The 23,502-nt window shown below is 41.3% G+C and overlaps 1 protein-coding gene across 5 annotated transcripts in view; it reads left to right on the top strand.

Annotated features, from left to right (window-relative positions):
- The window catches only part of TBX4 (T-box transcription factor 4), a 373,100-nt gene that overhangs the window by 337,668 nt on the left and 11,930 nt on the right, over positions 1 to 23,502 (top strand). For all 5 annotated transcript variants that reach the window (XM_069226451.1, XM_069226447.1, XM_069226450.1 and 2 more), the window contains 2 exons: positions 9,421 to 9,509; positions 18,096 to 18,340. In XM_069226451.1, the coding sequence (XP_069082552.1) occupies positions 9,421 to 9,509; positions 18,096 to 18,340 (334 nt within the window). The remainder of the gene's footprint in view (positions 1 to 9,420; positions 9,510 to 18,095; positions 18,341 to 23,502) is intronic.

Below are 23,502 nucleotides of genomic sequence, written 5' to 3'. Positions count from 1 at the left end.
CTAGAGCTATCATGTGTAAAACATTTCCCCAGTACTTGCAAAGTTCAGATTTTTCTTCACATTCTTTGACAAACTCTACAAACTTAGTTTTCAGGTTTTCTGATTTTGAACTGTGTATTGAACATTGCCTGGCTGTGCATTAAGTCTTTTGAATGAAGTGCCCCCTGTGTCTTGTTCACTTCTGAGATAAGATATGCAGAACCTAATTTGTCATTCTTTTCCAAAAAGCGTTCCAATGCAATGTTTCTTTTGCCTCAGATATGATGAGAATACCTTGTAACGAATTAGCGTAATGAGTTTTGCTCAATACTGACTGGACAGTTTTGCTTCCAAAGATTTTAGCCTCAGCAAGTGTATTGTCTATGCCACTGCCACTGAGATAACTTCCTGCATACCGCAACACAACATTTGTCATGTGGATAAAGGTCACTATTGGATAAAAATCATCCAATTCTACTGGACTGCTCACAAAAATGTCAGCTACAATACGGAAAACACTTTCATCACAGAAAATTGGCAATATAGGTTTGTCTTCAAGCTGAGCATGCACATCTTGCAATTGTTTTAGAGCTGTGTATACTGTTGTGTAGTTTGTGACTGGAGATTACTGGTAAAAACCCAACCTTCTTCAGTGGGAGGGTATTTTGAGAGACCAGAGCATGAGGAACCACAGAGGAACTGGCTTTTCTCCATCCTTCAGTCCACACCGAATAAGCAAAATGATAAATTCAGTTAAATCAGCTTTGTGGATCGCAGCATCAGGTAGAAGAAGATCCATGCCCTCAGCCACTTTGAAACTTTCTGGTAGACTGGGACGTGTTGATGGCTTGTAGTGAGTTTGTACACTTTGGGATGGCAGTTGGGTTATAAGTTTGCAGCTTCATTTTTTTATGCCTACAGCTGACACCGTTTGTTTTCCAGCAGCTACTTCACTGGTACAGTCTTGAAAAAGCACCAGGGCAGTATCATGTGTGCTGACTGTTCCAGACAAAGAAGAGCTGTCTTCATAATCAAAATTATCAAGAGCAGCAATTGTAAATCCTTTCCTGATAAAACGACTTGGAGGTGGTGTGCGGTTGGAGTCACAAGATTTTACAGCATGAGCTGTTAACAAGTACCTGCTCTGTACTATGTCATTATAACTTGTTGATACACCAATCCTATTAATTGAAGTGATTGGTTTTCTGCTGTTGCACTTGTCATAGAATTCAAGAGCAGTCACCATGTGTAGCAGAGTTTTCTTTTTGCAATGATGTATTAAAAAAAATATGATTTGGAAAAGACAGTACATTAGCACAGCATAAGCCTGGCGTGATGGGATTATCTTCCACTTCTTCACTTGTATCTTCAAAGCCATCATCAATGTTGTCGGCTTCTGTTCGGAACTCAAGAACTTTAGTTTGTAACAGTTTTGCTTTGCTGATATTAAACAATGATGTAAAAACTGTTAAGACAACATCAGGTATATTTGTTGACTCTCATGATTTGCAAAGCTATGGGGTATCACAAGATTTGTCAGTAAGTCCAAAATCTAAATCTTTCAGGGTGCTTCTTAAAATGGTTCCTGCTGATTTTTAGCATCCTGTGATCCTATTTATGCAGCAAGAACCTCAGGAGTCAAATTGCTGGGAACACCATGAGTTGCTTATTCTTTTTCTTAGACTGACAAAAACAAATTCTGTCGTACATTCTCACCAGAAAAAATCTTAATTTCATTAATATGGATCAATAAAGTTTCATCAATGTTGGCCATTATTTCACTGATCTCACTGATTGTGAACCCATAGCCAGCACTCAAGAGTGGCTTGAAAACTTAATTTGCTTTTTCAAAGAGTGCAAACTGTACTGAAGGCTGGCGGTTATGTTGCTTCTGGAAGCTCATTGTACTTTCATATTTTCGAATTAATGCAGGCATGCAGTTCAGGTGGGCATACAGCTCTGCTGTAAATACATTCACCTCGCTGCTTAGATCAGCTACTGAGCTGAAAACGTAATCTTGGAAGAAACTAGATGCAGATAAAAACATGTTTGCCCTTTGAGACTCACATACTCTGTACTTTGTTCTTTTGTCAATCCCTTTGGCCCTTGTTCTGGCTAAACCACAGAAAATGTATTGAAGATCCTCTCCTTTCTGATCACTTGTTGGAGGTGGACGAGGGGTAGCAATCGATCTTCTAAGTGGATGGGAATTGGGTCTGGTTGGCGTTGCTTTCTCAGAAGACTCGGATTCTTGTTGTGATTCACTGGTTTCTGCTATTTTTTTACAAGATTTTTCCAGCCTTTTTTCCTACGACTTGCTACACTTGTTGTTACAATGATAAAATATTCAAACCTAGACACCCATCAGTTTCAATCTTTTGTGAACTTTGTCTTGTCGTATTTCTGTAGCATCTCGAGTTCTCTTCTATCCAGCTGCAGTTGATGTTAGCTTTATTCTGATTAGTTTGGCATATGACACATTTTTCTTTGTTGAAGGAGTCCTCAGATTTTAAACTTAGCAAAACTGTCAGAAGGTAGAGATCCTCTGCTACCACCTGCTTCGCTCATATTTACAAATTTGAACCAACTGAAAACCTGAAACAAAAACAATATTAAAATAATTTACCAATAGGATGGCTAAATCACATCATTATAGAGCCACCATTTTGGGAAATGGCGAAAGGGTTGCTTTGAGGAGTTATGTTCTGTCTCTATAAGACTACTTGACCCCCAAAACCTATATTTTGATGCCAAAATGAAGCATATAGGTCTCATGGTTCCTGAAATATTACATCATTACTGCAACACATCCGCCATTTTTTAAAATATTGTCCAGAAAAAAATCTGCCCAGATTAGGACTGTCTACCCAAGCCAAATTACTTCTCTAATGATACAAAAACACAAATCAAAAAGGACATTTTGGACAACAATTTTTTATGGAGGTATATCAAGGGTATTAGGAGGGCTATGTTCTTTATCTGAAAACATAGTATACTGTATTAAATGGTACTTACTCGTATCAAGTTTTAAAGCCAGTCTAGAACTACTTTTTCTAGTCAATGATTTCTGTTGTTGGTGTAGGAAAATTCAAGTCTAGTGGTCATTTTAACCGGCCCTCAAAAGAGTGTTAAACGTTTGTGCCCCATTAAAATGAGCAGTGACCTTTGTCAATTTTGTAAAGTCAGTGAAATATATACCATTTAGCCTTGATGTTTTCACTTGTTGGCATAATCTAACTTTTTCTTTTATCTCAATAATGTTTATAGATGACTGAAGGTTCCCTAGATCAGTCAGACACTTTTATCAACATTTGTGATATCTCAAATTTGGTACATATTTACCCACAATCTCCCTAGTGTAATTTAAGTAAATGTTTCTTCCTTTGATTTAGTGCCACACAATCAGTGAATGTCTGGCGTACATGCATATGTTTAAACCTACTTGTAAACAAGGAGATCCTCACCTAGCACCGGTGGTTAAATCTCTTGTGGGAGCCTTGGGGTCTATCATTGCTAGAATGCTTAACCTGTCCTTATCTACTGGTGGTGTTCCAGCTTCCTTCTCCAGAGGGCAGTAAAAGCTGCAGTATTAAACAAAAGCTTCCCTTGACCCCACAGTTCATAACAACCTAGTGCCCATTGTGTGATTGTCTTAGTTAGCCGTGGTTCTTGAAACTCTGTCTGCGTTTTCCAACAAACCCTGCTTGAGGAACACAACTTTTAGGACCTTTGGCATTCAGGTTTTTGCCAAAACCGCTTTGGTAGAGTTCTGGGAAGAATATCTCTTTATTATTAGTTGAGAGAAGCGGCCACTCTTGATGATGTGTGACTTTGCAACACCTTTCCACACCCTGGACCATGTGCACTTTTTAGTGCGAATTCATCATTTGATTTTCATCTTTTCCTGAAGGCTGAATCCCATATATCAAGTTTAGGTCTTTCCTTTCATCCCTACTAGTTACTGACTGTAGGATTTCTCATGAGTAACTGGAATCCCCTTTTTTCTTTAATTACTTCAGCAGGCATCTTTTCAACGTATTCCCTACCCTAAATTTTTCTTCATACACTGACTCCCACTTTCATCTTGAGGTGACAGACTGATGACTTTAAAAAAAAAAAACTAGATTCCAGCCCAACTGCAAGAGGACCTTTGCTAAGGGAAAATGGCCTTACATTTAATGAAGGAAAACAGAGTGATGTTTCTGGGCCCTAAGCATCTTGATTCCTCACCTACTAGGTGTCCCGCCCCACCTAACTTATTAGCCATTTCAACTATATTCACAGAAACGTGTATGGAACTCCTCCAATGGCTTGACTGCGTAAGGGCCATCAGAGGTTTGGCTATAAGTCCGCCCACCTAATTTATATGGGCAGTCATACAGCTGCTTTTCAAAGCCCGTCACCATCAGGAAAACCTGGTGGTAAGGATCACTGAAAAGTGCTCAATGCCCCCCATGGAAGCAACCTCCCAAGGCAAGGGACGCATTGTCTTTTTTTTTCAAAAAGAAAATCCTGCTTTGCTTGACAGACCTGCCTGGCAAAGATACAGTGCATTTGTAGGAACTGCCCTGATGGTAATTCCTGCAAATGCTTGAAATGTCTGCTGGGCCATCAGATATTTCATAATTTGGTGGGTGGCACCTCTGTCAGTGCAAAGTGTAATTTACTTTGTCACCTTGGTGGAGGATGGGCCGTCCACCAAGTTATAAATTGTTGCCACAGGTAGTTGAGAGCTGGGGTAATATGGTCTGGTCTATTAAGGTTAAGGATTTGTCTGGCTCCCTTACACTGGATCCTTAATTTTCTAGTGTCCGATGTGCAGGCCATTTCCATAGTTTAGGTGGGATATCACGAAGGCCAGCGGTGCCTGTCTGACAGGACCAGGGAAGGGAAGACATGTCTTAGGATTCTCATTGTATAGAACAAGTGTTTTGTCACTTTTTTGTTAATTTGGGATTGAGGTGAGATGCTCAAGTGTATGATCACACCAAGTTTTTTTTAGCTCATTCAATGCTGTCTAAGGCTGTTCCAGTTTTAGGGGCTAAGATGATACAAGGCTGTAATTTTGCTAGGGTCTGCAGGTGAGAATTTCAGCTTCTGGTGAGTTACATATGAAATGATTCTCTTGAGTTTAATATGTGCCTTAGGAAGGTTAGTAGTGGTAACCCGTCGGTTATTCTGGGGCATATGCTTGGCTATGCTGCGGGCTTGACACTGCATCAGGAAATGTACTGATCAAATATTAACCTTCCTGGGGAGAGCATGAAGGAGGCTGGAAGCCATGTGTCTTAAGTGGAACGAGATGCAGGAGTTCCTAGGTTTTGAAATCTCTCCCAAACACGCCGAAAGTAGTCAAATACAGATAGATAAGGTCCACCGCTTCAGATGTTCACTTAACAGAGAAATCTCAGCAATATTTCATCAATATGATGCTATAAACATTTCACCGTTTCCTTTAAACTTGAAAAGCTACAGATCTCAAGAGAGGGAGCCGAAAAATATGATATGAGGCTATGCAGAGGAAGAAGAGAGGGTGTAGCGTTACCATTTTAAACGAAAGCATAAGTGCAGTTGAGAAGTAGCAATGACCTGATGATGCCTGGTTTGGTTTCCAATGAGTTGCATTCTCTGAGCTGCAATGTTTTCTCTTGAGCAAGGCATTTATATGATGATGCCTGCAACAGATTCGAAGACTGTCCTAAGCTAGAAGGTTCACCTTTGCATCAGTGCTCATCATCCAAAGCTCGACGTATTGCTACTCTCCTGAGGTGCCAAGCCACGTGGCAGCAGGGCATGGGGTACTGGACGATAGATCGTGTCAGGGGCACGAGGCAGCATGCCACGGGCGGAAGAGCTCAACAGCAGCTGCTCAGGAGGCATAGATTGGCTGGAAAGCTTAATAAAAACAGGAAATGCGTATCAGGCAAACAAGTCACTATCAAACATGAAAGGGCAGGGTGGTGGGAAGCAGTCAGAGGCTTGAAAGCATATTGTTTAAAAGTTATCCAGCCAACTTTGACCAGGAGAGTAACTAATGAATCAGAGAACTCATAAACTCTTAAGATGTCATTCAGAGCAGCCAGCAAATCTAATAAGGCCTAACAAAGCTCACTCATAAATCTGAAGTGAAAAGTAATTACAGCATATGTATTCCGCGAGACACAAGGAATGCGACCATAAAACTGCAGCTGAGAGCCTTCCTTGTGGTTGGAATCTGAAAGACAGGCATTTTATTCGCTTACTCTGGGCCCAGCATATGAAATAAACATAGACTAAAGTCACTAGAGCGTCAAGCTAAGTCATAAAGACACCGCAAGACATATGCCAGGTCCGTATGATCCCATTAGTGACTAATAGAAGGGGGAGGGGGAAAGCAGCAAAAAGGGCTCGTGGGCACCGCCACTGCGACTCCCTGCAAGAGTCGAGATTTTCCTTAATCTAAATGTGGCTAAGCTCGGGATCTAGAGACTTCCGGAGCAGACGGCGTGCACATGGCTGCCTCACTGTGTCACGAGAATACGGTGCATTAAACTAGCCAAGAATGAAAACACCATGACCTTAGTGTCCAAAGCTTCATGCGAGCTTGAGAGCCACTTATCATTCAGACCATAGACCATGTGCATGGGAAGCAGGCACATGGGTCATGTTGGACACTTGTGTCCCGATGCTGTCTGGAGGGGCGTGATGTCTACCTTGAAGAACTTCATCAGGTTCCCCTGTCCTGAAACCCTTTTGAAATTTCTGAAACATGGCTAGTAAGAGGGGCCTGAGTCACAAGGGGTTTTCCGTGAGGACTTACTCTGGTACAGGTGTAAGCCACACATATTCATTGGGGGGATTGTGAATCAGACCTAGTGGTGCCGATTTACAAAAGCATTTATGAGTACAGTATGCGTGTGGAGCGGGGTACTCTTTTACATACTCTTACTAAACTTCGTGAATAGGCTTCGAAATGTCCAACTCTCAATGAGTAACAGCTCAGAGAGGGTACAGGCATTTCTATCTATCCTACTTGTGTATGATTACTCGCTGAGCGTTCCCATTTGATATGTTTTGGGGCCAATTCACAAAGGCAAAGAGTATTAGAACACTATCAGAGGAGTACTACTTCATGTACTCCATAATCCCTCTCTGACTAGGCCCCTTAGTCTCTAGGGTTTCTTACCATTAACCAATTAACAACTGTTAATTGCCGGGCTGGGCAAATGACACTTCTTTTTGTAAGAAGGGACGCTCTGATCACAACCTCTTGGTACATTCTACTGTGGCACGTTACTTGCTAAACTCAGGAATTTACTAAATGTGGAAACTAATAATCAGCTACTTGCATGTGCGGCGCTGGGCCCTAAGGTGCCTGGTCGCTTTATCACGGTTGCTAAGAAGCTACATACCGACAAGAAGTCTCAATGAAAAGGCCACCAGGGCTTTGGCAGGTGACGGCTTACTTATTTATTATGAATGGTTTCTGTAAAATAGAACTACAAAATATCCACATGGCTTAGATACCCACTTGCCGCAGACGTATACAGAGATCTGAAGGTCACAATTTAAAATCCCAGAAAAGCAAATTCAGCCTTCCATCCCCACTGACTACCAGAAATTGAGTAATAGTAACACCTGTATTTAACAGTTCTTAGATAGGGCACACCCTTGGTATGAACCACTATATAAAAACATGTGATTTCTATTTGGGATAGAGTTTGAAAGTCTAGACGATGTATTAGTTCAACTCTATTCTGCTGTAGCTAATACAACACCATTTATTTCTCTCAGACATATGGAAAACCTTTTAAAACAAGCATTGGCAAAGCCATAGGGTCTTGGCTTTAAATGGCTGAGCTATGGGCTTTGCCAACACTCCTTGACACTGGTATTGGAACTAATGTGCCAGTAAGCATGCACACGCCTGGCTAGTAATCTTGAAATGGGTTTCATATTAAAGTGCAAAAAAAGGACACAGGTGGCCCAACAGCACTTGACAGCTGTCATGCTGGTGTAAAAAAAAAAAAAAAACAGTAAGGGGGGCAGGGAGATCGGATGGGGAGGGGAGTTAGAAAATAATGAATGAGAGATTCAGGAAAGACATGCAGTCCCGTGGAGAGCTCACAACAAAAGAAAAATATTATCTTAAAGCATTCATTAGAAGCATACATATCCAGTCAAAACACTATGAGACTAAAATGTTAATGTGCAGGAAAAGCACAAGAATAGGAAGAACGGGAAGGAAAGCCATTGAATCAGGATCAAGAAAGTGAGATAATCAACAAGACGATTCAATCATGAGCCAGGCGCTGAACCAAAGCCCACTGAAAATAAATGTAATTTAATTTGTTAACAGCAACAGGTCTTGCCAAGAAACAGCTGAAGCTGCCTGTAACCCAGATCTAAAAAAAAGTAGAAAAACAATTCTTAGATCAGACAGGGAAGAGACCCATCAACCAAATGAAACAGACAATCCTATGAGAAATCCTTCCTTTTTGCAAACTGCCTCTAATACCCAGGTGAGGATGTATTGTGGCTTCAACTTCATTAGTCCGGTAGAAAGGACAACACGAATCCTAAACCGATTCAAGAATTTTTATTGACTTCGATTGATCACTTGTTTTGATGAACGGAAACGCTAACTGTATTTTTTTAACATAGCTCTTTCACATTTTCTAAGTAACAGGTGTTACTAAGAGCTAAACCGGTCATTGTTCTCCTTATCCACCTTGGAGAGAGGGAATATTGTTTTGGGCTTGCCAGGATTAGAACTCATGAGCCACTGATCAGGCCGGCTGCTGGAGGCAGGCATTAGCTCCGTGAGCCACAACGCTAGCTATTGGGGCCGTTCTTCTAGCATGTCTGGTGTGTGGAAATTGTAATAATAAATCATTTGCACATCGAGACAAGTCAATTAGTATCTCTCACAGTTCAGCATGCTTTTGCAATAAATGAATGCGTATATTTGTTATTACTATTATTATTTTTTACACGTTTCTTGGCCAAAACCACTTTGCACAACAGGTTTACATCAGGGACAACAGAACACTAATGTTTGATAAAAAATTGTTGTTTCTCATTCACTAAATATTTCTTCAACCCGTACTTTCAACGGTATATTTTTTGCATCTTTCGATAGCATATGATAAAAGAGGAGCCCGATAAGCAGCTTCCTACAGTATTTTGGTTAGCACCAAATGATTGATGGAACTGCTCGAAGAACTGCAAATGGCTTGAAAAAATCTGTCATTAGGGAGAAATGGGGGAGGTATGTCATCCTAACCCATCCTCCACAAAGAGGACTACAACCCACACCGCACCAAACCTCACCTCCACTCCAAGGACCCCATGTTACAGTTTTGCTTGGCGCCTTAGACTTTTTGAAAACAAGGTTCGTCTTGGTCATGAGAAAATGATGCTTCCAGTGGATGCCTCTCATTCATATGTTGTCTTTTGCAGATTACACAGCTGAAAATTGAAAACAACCCATTTGCCAAAGGTTTCAGGGGCAGCGACGACAGTGACCTGCGCGTGGCACGTCTGCAAAGGTGGGTATAACCCTCATCTCATTAGCATAGACGTTTTAAGGCATGGCTCTGGCCCATAGTCCCAGGCTCTGACCCATAGTCCCAGGCTCTGACCCATAGTCCCAGGCTCCGACCCATAGTCCCAGGCTCTGACCCATAGTCCTAGGCTCTGACCCATAGTCCCAGGCTCTGACCCATAGTCCCAGGCTCTCACCCATAGTCCCAGGCTCTGACCCATAGTCCAAGGCTCTGACCCATAGTCCCAGGCTCTGACCCATAGTCCTAGGTTCTGACCCATAGTCCTAGGCTCTGACCCATAGTCCCAGGCTCTGACCCATAGTCCCAGGCTCTGACCCATAGTCCTAGGCTCTGACCCATAGTCCTAGGCTCTGACCCATAGTCCTAGGCTCTGGCCCACAGTCCCAGGCTCTGACCCACAGTCCCAGGCTCTGACCCATAGTCCCAGGCTCTGACCCATAGTCCTAGGCTCTGACCCATAGTCCCAGGCTCTGACCCATAGTCCCAGGCTCTGACCCATAGTCCCAGGCTCTGACCCATTGTCCCAGGCTCTGACCCATAGTCCCAGGCTCTGACCCATAGTCCCAGGCTCTGACCCATAGTCCCAGGCTCTGACCCATAGTCCCAGCCTTTTAGGGCTGGCCCTGATAGAGCCTCTTCGTTCTGCAGAGTCCTGCAGTGATGACCTTGATTAATTCTTAAACAGACTGTTTTGAATACCGTTTTACTTTAATATATATTTTAACGTGGGTGATGTGTGAGTCTGTTAGCCTTTTTGCAGAAATATGGTGTTTATGTTTCATATAATATCCATGAAAAAGTTTCTTTTAGATTAAAACAGGACCAGGAGAAATGGGAGGGTGTCACAGAGATTCAGAGTAATATTACTGAGCTGCTGCTCTGTTACAATATTAAAAATGTACATCACCATCCCTGAATTTGAAATGTAAACACATTTAGAATTTGGGCCAATGTGCCTGTGCCCTGTCAGTGACTTGGCCAAAGAGGGCAAGAAAGAGCTGAAACTGTATCATAAATTAAAAGTTGTTCCCAAGAAATGCCCCCAAAATACATTTGGCCCAGAGCACCCAAAATTCTTAAGATGTACCCGCAAACAAGTCGTACACACATAATGTATGTTAAACAGACACAGAGCGCGTTAACAGGTGGCAGCTACGTATTTATACCAATTTTAATTCAACAACATTAAATTATACGTTTGGGAAAGTGAACGTCAAACGCGTGTTTTGTACACGTGAGATTTAGAAGTGTATACTTATGGACAATTTAGCAAATCTAAAATAGAGATGATGCAAAAGAAGTTTTCCTACGACCCACTTTTGTCTAATTTTACAATTATGCAGTTATGCAAAATTTATATTTTCTTTAAATTCTGACTTCTTTAATCCACTAATAAATAAAACAATTTCTAAAAGTAGTATAACAAATAATACTAGTAATAAATGCTATACAGTAATTGCCAGAATTCAAGATGATAAAAATACATATAATAACTGCAACCATGAATAATATTAAAATGATGAATAATCCACTTAATACAAATCTGAAAGATGTTTTTAATGCTTTGAAGAAGGTATTCCTGTTTTTGTAGCAATCTAATTAATTATTAGATCTGAATATTACATGCTTTGCTTTTTTGAACAGCATAAAAAAATCTATTGTGTATGTGCAGATTCACAGCAAATACATCCATTTTTGACTTGGGAATGGGCATTGACGATCTGACACAACTGATTATGAAGCAGACGTGATTTAAAGAACTTCTTAGCTGACGTTTTCAATAAATCTTATTCTTTGTGTAAGCTTTTTATTTAAAAAAAATCTTCTAAGCATGATTGATAGTTCATATGTTTTTATAAACTGTAAATAAAAGTTTAAACTTTTAAAAGACTACGACCTAAAAAAATATATAGAAACTCTTGAACATCTCTATCACTGATTGACAATGCTGGTTCTCCTGATGCCCTTACTTTAGACCCATTGAAATATTCTGAATGGTCTTCAGTTTAGAAAAAATATACTTTTACATAGATTAAGCATGGTTGAACATGGAGAAATACAGGCAGGACAAGAAATTATACATTTGTGTGTTTGTAGCCAGGGCCGATAGTGTTGTCTTTGTCGTTCCTACGATTTTAAATGTTGTGGAAAATGACGAATATGCCATTGCCAGCCTTATGCCAGTTGTGGTTGGCATCAATAAGCAGTGGATGCCCACAATATGCCATCAATTGTCATCATTATGTGAGGGCCAACCTTTAACTGAGGAGGGGCAATGGGAACATGTCCCCGAAACACCCCACACAATCTTGTGGAGACAAACAAGGCAGACACACACTCACACAGTGACCAGGACAGTGCTTAATTTGAGCTGGTGGTTTACGGTGCGGGCACCAGCACTTATTTTTGAAGGTCAGCATTTATTTTTCTGCCTCAAGCATTAACTACGAACAAAAGACATATATGGGAAAGATAGAGGAAGAGAAAAACGAAAAGCATCACAAAGGGAGAAACCAGAAAGCTGCAAGTATGAGCTGAAGGGGCAGGGAGCACTACAAATGCATTAAAGAGGCTTCAGGATTACAATGCCTCAGTATTCCGTGCTCACACATTTAACTGGAGAGCTTTGGGCACCAGCACATTTTTATTAACAAATTAAACCCATGATGAGCTAAAGATGACCGACGAGAGAGGGATGAGGCTGAGGATCACCATTGACACATCCTCTTCAGGCCCGGGCTATACAGTGCCTTTCACCAACAGAAACTAATCACAATGAAAATAGAATTTCTACCCCCAAAATCTCCTGTCTCTTGACATAAATTTCATACTTGAACCAGATGACTCTCCTTGGAATGGATTTGGCCCTGCACAAGTGCGGTAAGGACCTGGACCTGTGGTCAGCCCAGAGACTGCAGCACACAAGTCCCTTACTCTTGTCAGCCCTACACACGCCACAAACTACCTCCATGTGACCCTGGGAAGACATAAACCTGTGAGCCACCTCACTTCTCATATCCCTTATCTATCGGACAGGAATGAAGGAGCAGCCTACTGTAGGACATCCCCAGATACAGAGACGTCATCGGCCCCCATCCCAATATGCTTTACAGATGCAGATTGGCATCTCCCAGCCACCACTGAGCAGCATCACTGCAACTCCAACCAAGCAGCACTGAAAGAAAGAGCCCGGGACCACCATCCTCCCCTAGCCAACCCAGGAAACTGATCAGGTGAGAAGATTCCGGGTCTTTGGCTCAAGGGAGATTTAGAGCCAGTAGGCCGACAGTGGCTCTTGAAGAGCAGATAGGCTGGTTTTGGCCCTGCTCTACTGCAGCTGTTTGATGTTTGGGAAGCTCAACAACCTGGCCTACAGAGGCATCGGCCTACTCGCTCCCCCTGACACCCTCCCGCTCCCGGCTTGCTCATAAGCCGATTCTTCAGTTTATTACATACACAGGTGATTTCTACACATGTGGGTCATCTTACCTTCAGTAATCTCATACACCTGGAACATGCCCTGTCCACCTTAGAAGAAGGACAATTGCTAGCTCGGCACATGGCCTGTCAAATATAGAAAGAAGGCCAAATGCCCAGCTCCCCATACAAAAAGCCAGTCTAGATTCAAGGCCCGTTACCAGCTACAAAAATTAGAAATCAGGAAATCAAAAAGAAGACTACTATTATGTCATCACTACAATGCCCTGGGCCCCAAGATTTACGTGATCTTAGCAAATGGAGACTGCCCTCTTAGCTCCTTTCCATGTTCCTCAGAAATACCCCTGTTTGACCGGTCTACCACTGGAAAGGTCAGACGTTAGGACTTCTACACAGGTCTTTGTGCTGCTCAGATTGACACTAATAATCCCTGTCTGATTCCAAATAGTGCAGGTCCACACTGGTTAGCACACACAGGGAGAGGCTAAGCCGGTCTGAAAAACCCCTACCTCGTTCACACATTTGTCATGGCCACTGCTGGAAATTGACAAGTAACACTGGGCCCTCACTCTTTCCTTACTCCTCCTAACCATGGCGTTGACATTACCTAATGCCCCATCGCCTATGAATCGCTTTTCCAAATCAGGTGTCAGTGCTTTCACAATCACATACTCCCCAGATCTCTCTAAAAACTCGAGAAAAAACATGAAACACAAAACCTAAAGAGACTTTGTAGAAACTCTTTTTGCAGACTAGTACCTCTCCCACGTGGAAAAGAACCCTCAGAACCGACCTCCTCCTCTTCATTCATTACACAACAGATGGTCCATTTCCCTATGAAAAAAGCTCTATTGCACTGTCGACCATTTCTTTTGGATGAAGACTAAAAAGTACTTACCCATTCAGGCTGCCCGTAACTTTGCAATATCAATGACAACAATGGGAAAATCATGTTTGAGGCAAACAACAAGATCATGGTCTTGGTTGACAATATTTTTTTCCCACTGTCAGACCCATCACTTCTGTCTTGCATCCTACCCCTTCTCGACTTTCCCCTCATATTCTACCCCTCCACCCCAACCCCCCACAACGTATCACATCCCTGATTACTCTATCCCCCAATTCACCTTCAACTAATTACAACACCTCACCACCTGCAGAACACTCCGGCATCATCCAGAAAACTACACTCAAGCTTTGGGCCTTCACCATGATACCGCCTGCCCAGTTACCCATCTCAAACAAGCCATCTTTTCTCCAACAACTCTCTCTCCACCCCTCCCACAATTCATTCTCTAACAACCACCATCCCATGAACATGCTATCCCATTGCCCCTTCCCCCACTAAAAGCCCTCATCATCCGAAACAGTCTCACCTAAACTTTCCAACTTCTGTCTATGTCACCCCGACTTTGCCGAACCACAAGCATAGCCCGAAGCATATCACAAAAGGACATCAGAAGCTTCTACCTTCCCCCCGTATATGTGTGGTTGCTCTGCACGTAACTCATTTCCTCTATGTTACATCTCACAAATAAAATAGACATCCTGATTCAGGCCTTCTATCAGTTCAGTAACATGCTTACACTCCCCAATCTCTACCCATAACATCCAGCACAGAATAATAGACCACTTACAAACTGTATCCCCAGGAACAACCACCCAAACAAACTCTCCACTCAATGCTAATGATCTATAACAAGCTATAGAAAGTTAAGAAAGCACCAAATCCTCAGACATTATGGCCACCAGCCAAACATTAAATGGCTTACCTATGCCCACCATCATCTCGAACAACATTCCCCTTGAGCCATACAATTCATCAACCCAAAATCACAAACTATCCAGTTCTGCCCTCATTTTCACGCTGCACAACTGCTGCTTGGTAGTCGAGCACTGCTTTGAAATCTCACACACGAACAATGACCACAACATCAACATCAGGGTCCTCACTGAAACTTGGCTCAACTATACCGCAAACAATGCGTAGCCCCTCCTCGTTCCTCCCATTTATTCCATTTTTAGATGTGACTGGGAAGGCAAACTAGGAGGGACTAGCAGTTGCCCACAGATACTCACTAAGCTGCAGGCTACACCCCGATACCCACTTGTATTCCTTCAATTGTTTATTGCCGCAAATCTTCCATGCTATCACTAATAACCTTATGATGAATGTTATCTACAACCCACCCGGACAAACCAACTCCTTCATTGAAGAGTGGATCAAATTATTTTCTGTCCGCTTAATCAGCTCAGGCAACATTATCTTTCTCAGTGGTATCAACCTTCACTTGGGCTCCTAAGAAAATAATCCTCTGGACAACTTTGCTGCATTTAATTTCTTCGTGATCTCAACCAACAGTGCCAGAAACCCACACATTGCAAGGGCTCCACTCTGAACCTTATCATTTCCAGAACGCCACTACAAGTGACCAGTGACCCCCATATTGGTAAATTGATTTGGCCACCTGCAGATCCAGTGTCTTTCACAAATATGAAAATCCTTGGACAACCAAAGAAAGAAAAAAGAAAACATTTGGTTCAGGGACTTGTAATATCTACACTGAAACCCTGGCTAACATAGCCCTCAGAAACCTTGCGCCGATCTCTCCTACTAATCTTGTGTTATTTTTGTTGTTCTGAGACCCCTAAAAGAGAGACCGCCCCTGCACACAGCCTCTAGAATATGATCTCCTGAATGTGCTGGTGGCCGCAGAAACCCATGAGGAATACATAACTGAGTTACAAAACAGCCACCCAACAGCATTTCCCCAATGAACACTGTGCCACTCTGAAATTCCTAAGCGTTCATATAACAAAAATATTAAATAGATCGATTTGTTTAAATCAACTTCCTACACTGAGACACATGACGCATGGATGACTGCTCTGAAGCCCTTCATTTCCATTGTGGTCTATGGCAGTATACACTATAGGCCAGTGATGCTTTTAGCGTCATGATTTTGGGGCACCTGACTCTTCATTCCTGCATTAGGGCAGCCATCTGTCATCAACAGGCATAGGTCCCACCCTGTCCCCATTCGTCACTCAGTAGGAGTGGATGCAAGCACATGTGATTTAGTGCCTTGTCTTCGGTAACAGTAAGTGTTATAATGCTAATCATGTGTTATTTTTGTTGACCTCTTGTCATGCTAACTTCCCCTATGTTGCACCCCAGGCGCTGGCTCCAGAAGTGGAGCTGCTGTATTTGTTCCCCCTTAAATTATTCCAAACGACGAGCACGGTTCTTGCTCCCTTGTGAAATGGATCCAAACGTCTGAGTCAAGTACAAGGGGAGAAATATGTGCTTACAGTAAAGGCAGTTATCAGCTGTATGGAGTTAAAACCCTGCCCTATCTTCATGCCCTGAACATGAATGCCACAAACTTGGATTGATATGCGGATAATGAATGTTAAAATGTGTGTAATGTGTGTCAGCCATTTAGTTCCTCTCACTTCATGTTTTACTTAATGTTGCATTACCCAACATAGTTAGCTGTTTGATCATGCTGTGTTTCTGTGCATTGTATTACGCATAGTGCACACTTTGACTCGTGCCAGGTGTTTATTAGGGGTTTTGATTGAGAGCGCTGGTGCTGAGGCCGAAGGCAAAGCAAAGTGCCTGACTGTTGGTTGGTCTCTTCAGAGCACACAGAACAATGGTCATGTATTCCAGTTGCAAATGAAATTCAGTGTAAATGTGTGTAAAGGGTGCGTAGAGGGCAAACTATTTAGAAGGCAAAAGCAAAATGAAATAAAGCGCTTACATGTGAATGTGTGCAGTGTATATTAGGGGTGGTAAAATGAGGGAGATGTGAGGGAGTGCATTCAGGGGAAAGGGAAAAGAGGGTGCTGAAGAGGAAAGAGAGGAGGTTGAACACTGTGGATGAATGAGATGCGAAGAGAAAAAAGGCATACATATCTAACGTAAAGCACACATAACTGAAGGACATATCCTTCCACAGGCATCAATAATATTTAATTCACAGTCGCACAATTTCAGAATTGAAACATTTCCTACGTTAATAATTTATAACTAATCATTGTTGTTACTCATTTATCTTAAACATCTGACACCCATTGACAAAGCAAATAGTACTGAGGGGTTTTAGGTGTATGTCAGTTGTGTTATATTTCTGAATGCAATAATATCTCAGAGAGAAACCAAAATACAGGCCGGGTGGCACACTATGGGAACCACAGAAATGTATTTTACATGTTCCCTTTTAGAGAGTCCCCACTTTTTTCATCCTACCTAAAAATCTGTCTGAACATATTTCTGTATGACTGATTGCAGCCAGCAGCTGTGGGTGGTTCCTGATGCCTAGTTATTGCGTTTTCTTCCAAAGTTAATGCTGCATGCAGTGCAAGGCACTGGGCAAGCACATACTTTAAAGGGCCTGAAGTTGTTGCGCTGCACAATTTGCACATTAAAGTAACCCTTGAACGTATTAATGCAGTAAGATATAGAGGCAGTTTTAATGTGTTTAGCATTTCAAGATTATACGTTCCCACTGCTTTATAAATCTTGATTTCTCACTAAATTCATCTGCTTTCAAATGCACCATTTATCAATCTTTTTTCAATTTTTTCTTGGGAGGGTTCACCTTGGACCCTACGTTTGTCCATTAAGCTTGCTTGCTTCATAAAAGTCATACTCAACTTTTATGCCCCACCACTTTCAAATGTCACCAGTCGCCACTGGCTGTGTGCCTTCCTCGGACCTTTATGTGAATTTATGGTGTACGCGATATATATTACTGAAACTGACTGTATGGTTTGTTTAACCACTTAGATAAAGTTCAAAATGGAGCATTTTGCAGCAAAGAGAGATAGAGGGGCGGGTCTAAAAAAGATAGAATTGACCAACCCTCTCTTCAAAAGTCTCCACCGACTCACAGCCTGAACCAATAACAAATTCAAATTACTTTCTCTGATGAACAAGGGCCCTGTGCTACTGCCAGTCAGACCCCGGCATTAATTCAAAGCTCTTATGACATGTTTTTAGGCACACGTCTACCAAGTGCTAAACCCTATGTAGTCAGATCTCTTCACACTTCAGTACATGCTCTTTGTCCTCAACTCAACAAGTTCACCGTTTCTAACCAGGCTTTGTTTCCTGCATTTCAGCAAGGAGTATCCAGTGATTTCCAAAAGCATCATGAGGCAGCGGCTGGTGTCCAGCCATCATGGGCAGCTGTCGGGCAAACCCGACCTGAACTCACTGCATGGAAACCACCAGGGTCTGCAGCATTACCAGTACGAGAATGGAGCCCACATGCAGTTTGCTGCCTCAGATGCCCAGGACCTGCCACTCAACAGCTTTGCTGCCCAGCGAGATTCAGGATTATTTTACCATTGCCTGAAAAGAAGAGGTAAGCAATTTAGGCACTTACCACAGTGTACATGGGTATATATTGTACAGTATGTTTTTTTTCTGTAACTCATGTGTGAAAGATCAGAAACATATTTCAGTGTCAAACGACTCACCTTCATAAAATGTGACTAAGCCTTTTTCTGAAGTTCCAAAATGTCCTAGAACTATGACTGCCTGTGGCTAATTCACATTTTTTGGGAAGAAAAGGTATCCACTTACAGCATGGAAAGATCTTTAAACACCATGAACGTCTGCCTATGTTTTTTGCAATTTATTGGTGGAGACACAAAACTCAGAGCCTTATTTAGAGGTTGGTGGAGGCAGGACATCTGCCAAAGATGGTGGATTCATTGCTTACCAACTACCACTTACGAAGTTGGTTTCATTTAACCCCAAAAAAATAATTGGGGGGTGGGACAAAAAGTCTTCTGTCCATCCGCCACACCAGCGGATGTGTTGAAGGAATAGACATTACCGTCCAGCAGGTGCTTTTACATGAAAATAAATTATTCGAAGGTCAAAGATTCCCCTGAAGCCAATACACACTTGGAACTAGCTAAAAGTGCGATTTTGTTCCAAATAGTGAGATTCATTTTAAAAAGTGAGACATGAGGGAATGTGGAAATCAAACAATAGGCTCATATCAAACTTTCTGCTTTAAAAATCAGGTCATGCAGGTAACTTTAGTTAATAAATATTGTGGGACCACGCTGTAAGCCTTTGACACTGTCAGGCTACATTTTTTTACCTTTCCATGGGTTATATCATGTTCCATGCTGCACCGGTACAAATGCACACATGGGATCATACACTGTCTAAAGTATGCATGCTGACTAAGCAATTCACAGTTAGTGCATGAGCTACAAGCAGCATAGCTCAGAATCATGGAGTAGCAACCACTTTTCTGGTATGCTCATTCAACACATGTAGCCATATCCAGTCTCAAGAAATTCACATTTAGCACTTTTAGTGCAGTAATCAACAATCTCCAAAAATACACTCAACCCTTTTAGTGCAGAAATCACATGCACGTCTGGAGGTTAGTGAATTGGCTATCAAACACCCAAAGGATGGAGGAACCTCTAAAATTCTAAGAGCTTGCTCAATTCAAGGCAAGAGAAAATTCACTAACTGCCTCATTCCTAGGCAAACTGATCCTGTTGTCAGTAAAGCAGACATGTCATTTGTATTCTTGCTGCTATTTGACTTTTCAAACATCCCCAATGACATATCTGCCCTGAAAGTTATATATAGAGCACAAGGAAAAGGTGATTAGGAAGGGTTGCATATCAATCTATGATGGAGGACCAAAAATACAGGTAACCTTTTCTTCCCCTGCAATAGATTATTTTAAGATTAACATGATGCAGTTGTAGGCACCACACAGAATCTAAAGCAAGAAGCAGATGGCAGGGATGATGATGATCACTTTAGTGAATGATTTTGTGCAGCACAAACTGTGCTACTGTGGTTTCTGATTTGTGATGCATGTCTAGGCATTAGTGTCATCTAAAGGTATTACAAGATTTCCACGCATCTTCTTGGAATGATTAGCTACAGATTTGTCTAACTCTATTTCACAGATGACAAGAGTAGGAGCTTTGTGACAAATTCCAAAGAATGCACAAAGACAATAGTGTTTAGTATCCTTTTATAGGATGTAGTGTCCTGCTACAAGGCCAAATGATTCACAATCCTGGTTCTCTTTAGTATGTCAAAGAGAGGGAGACTGTCCCAATGAATCATGTGCTTCTGCCATGTGATTTGCCATAATTTGGTGAGATTCACTTCATTGTCTTGTGGTAGTATACATGCCTGTGATCTTGGCTAACCTCTTTGGTATCTTATTGATAACCATTGTTTTAGAAGGGTTACTAATACTGCCTCATGCCCCAGTTTATAAACAACATTTTTTTCCTTGAGGTCTGGTATTAGTATTGTCTCTGTAATTAAGGCAAAGCTTTTGCCCTGTTAATATTGTCATGGTGACTTGCAATGAAGGTCCATACTACCAAGGTGACTTGCAGTGCCTCATTGATATGCTTGCCAAACAATGATTGTCCATCATTTTGACTATTTAGATTGGACTACTGGATGAAAAGAGGCCAAGTGCAGCTGCACTTGCCAATTAATGCATTAGCCAAATATTAAAAGTTAGTATTGGAAATGGGTGCCAATAACAGCTGAGAAAACGTATTTCCCTTCTGAAAAGATAACTTTGGCTTGTGCACACTGCTTTTCAGTAATTATGTCAATGAAGAAGAACATTTGTGCTAGATCTGGTGTGTCTCAATATTGCAGTAGGAGAGACACATATTGCAGAGGCATTATTAGCCTCCACGTATGGAGCCATTAAGGATTTTACTCCCTTACCCAATATATCTATTCTTCTGACCTCCCTTTCAGGCAGCACCTTGGACAGCATCACCAGTGCCTTGGGTCTGCATTGAAAAATGAATAAAATACTAGAGACACCATTGGCTTAATTTAGGAGGCATACTGGTGCTCTTTATCTTTTCCCCAAATATGCTATTGAGTCTGTGGAAGTGGCAGAATTTTCCATTTGCAAGAGCTGTCTTGACAATCACGGTTGAAAACTAGAATGACCTTCATTGCCCTTTGCAGATTTATTTTCAAGTTGGTTTAGGTAAATGAAATTTTCCAAAGTGTCTCTCCATGAGGCTGTTAAATTTACCTGTGTCATCTTGTGGAAAGCCTCCTAGCTCTTCCCTCTTGGGCTGATGTGTGATTGGGATGAAATGGGCTTCTCCTTCATTTGTTGATATTGTTCTTCCTTATCTTCTTTCTCCTGTTTCCCCCTTTTCCTTATATTGATTTACACGAGGTAATGCTGCCAGGGAGGAGCCTTAAGTTGTTGCTGGACTGCATGACAAATATCCAGAGATACCAAGGTTAAAATGTCATAAGTGATATCTGCCGGGCACAAAAAGCTTTGCACAGAAGACCTGCATCGTGGTTCTTAACAAATCGAGGACATCTAGAAGAAACTACATTTTCTAGGTCATTGTCGCAATATGGCCTGTAGTGGGGAGGATGTAGGTGATAAAATGCTTCCTCTTCTCTTGGTCACTGTAGATACTCCCTATTTTCCAGTACCAAGTGGAAGTTAGTATTTAACATGCTCTTCAGCTTCATTCAGGTTGTCTTCCTAGTCTTCATCTTCTTCCATTTGTTCTTCTCAGAAGAAGCCTCTTACAAAATGTGTGCCAAAATTTGTGATGTAACCTTAATTGGTGAAACACATGGTCCAGCTGGAAGCAATTGTAGCTCATCTGGAGTGCTGGAGGGTGTTGGTTGAGTCTGAGGGCCTGAAACAACATGGTTGGTGAATAGCGTTTTTCCAAATGTAATGAACAGAGAATCTAGATTTCATTAAAGACACAGAGGCTAACATTATGCATTAATCTTTTAATTCCCACTCCTGCCTCATCTTTAAAGAACCTTCAAATAAAACAATTACAAACTAGAATCAGAACTCCGTAGTACCTAAATAGTCCCATCTAAGAACTCTTGTCCTCTTTTAAATGCAACTTGAAACTTCCGATCCATCTTAGACGATTCCTTCATGAATAAACTCCTCTTCATCCTGTTTCATTACACCTCTAAAACAATAAACAACATTATCAATACCCTACCATGTCTACATCAATTTAATTATTTATGTATTTTTAGATTAACACTAAACAACTATACATTGTATACAAAAACATATACTATCATAATAACAATCACAATAATAATAATATTAATACCTTCCTCCTACTATTTGTCTTAAATAAACTGGATTTGTTTTTTATAAAGGAAGCGGTGGGATGGATAATGTTAGCCCCCATGTCTTTAATAAAATCTAGATTCTCTGTGCATTACATTTGGGGAATCACTATTTCATTACAAGACCGGAGGTTACCATTAGGCATTCAACACCGCATTCGACATGTGTTATATTGGTCTAAAGTAATGTTTCACAAAAGTGCCTGCATTTGACCAGTCAGCAGCTTTAAAATGTCTTCCAATCTACCACTAGAAAAATAGGCCTTACTGGCCATTGCACCTCTTACAGAATGTGACTTAAAAATTTGAATCTCAATACCTGCTTGTTCCATAGCCCATTTAATCCATCTTGCTACAGTAGCAGTAATCACAGCTTTATACGGCTTTACATACGATATCAATAACTGCTTTTCTCCATCTTTCCTATAGTCCTTCAATCTGCTTTCGTATTCATACAAAGAATCAATCACGCACAATTTTTTACATTCCTCAAATTTTGGGATAAATATACAATCAGACATTGTCCTAGTTCTCTTTCATATTTCAAAATAAACACTGTCTGGTGCAATGATTTTGTTACTTACAGCTTTAACATCATACACTCTTCTACAAGAAATCAAAGTAAAGTTGTCAATTTGATGAAAAGCCTTTTCAAATCCAGATAACTTTTTTCAGGCCAAGACTGAAATAATGTTAAAAGTAAATTCACATCCCATAAAGATCCATACCTAGTTCTAGGAGGTCTCCTTAATCTCATGCTTTTCAGGACTCTACAAACAATAGTATTCCTTCCTACATTCTTTCCATCAACCAGAACATTACCTGCAGAAATTGCTGATCTGTAGCAATTTAATGTTCTGTAACTTAACCCTTTCTCAAACTGTTTGACCAGAAAATTGACCACATCAACTAAAGACTCCTCCCTGGGGTCCAAACACCCCTGCCATGCACCAACTACACCATTTTCTCCTAACTCCCCTTCACATTTTTGTTGTTCCAGGCGCCCACTACTCTTGAAGTAACTCAGCAGCCCTGCTCAAAAGTCATTCAAAACATTCAGGGTCTGATTTATACTTTTTTAGCACCGCATTTGCGTTAGTTTTTGACGTAAAAGTGGTGCAAACGTACAAAATACAATTACATTTTGTAAATTTGCGTCGCTTTTGTGTCACAAAATTATGCAAATGCAGCGCTAAAAAGTATAAATCAGGCCCTCAGATTTCCTGATATCTTCCAAACAAGAAGGTTCAATACCCTATCTAGGACTAATCAATGTTCCTCTCCCACGCAGATTTTTAATAGCCCTTCTCCTGCTAGAATCAAGTAAGGAATTTTGCATGCTAATTCCATCACTGACGGAAACCATAC

Source organism: Pleurodeles waltl, chromosome 3_1, assembly GCF_031143425.1.
Source record: "Pleurodeles waltl isolate 20211129_DDA chromosome 3_1, aPleWal1.hap1.20221129, whole genome shotgun sequence".
In the NCBI taxonomy this organism is placed as follows: domain Eukaryota; kingdom Metazoa; phylum Chordata; class Amphibia; order Caudata; family Salamandridae; genus Pleurodeles; species Pleurodeles waltl.
The sequence above is the reverse complement of the archived record's forward strand: the minus strand, read 5'-3'. Positions and strand labels throughout refer to the sequence as shown.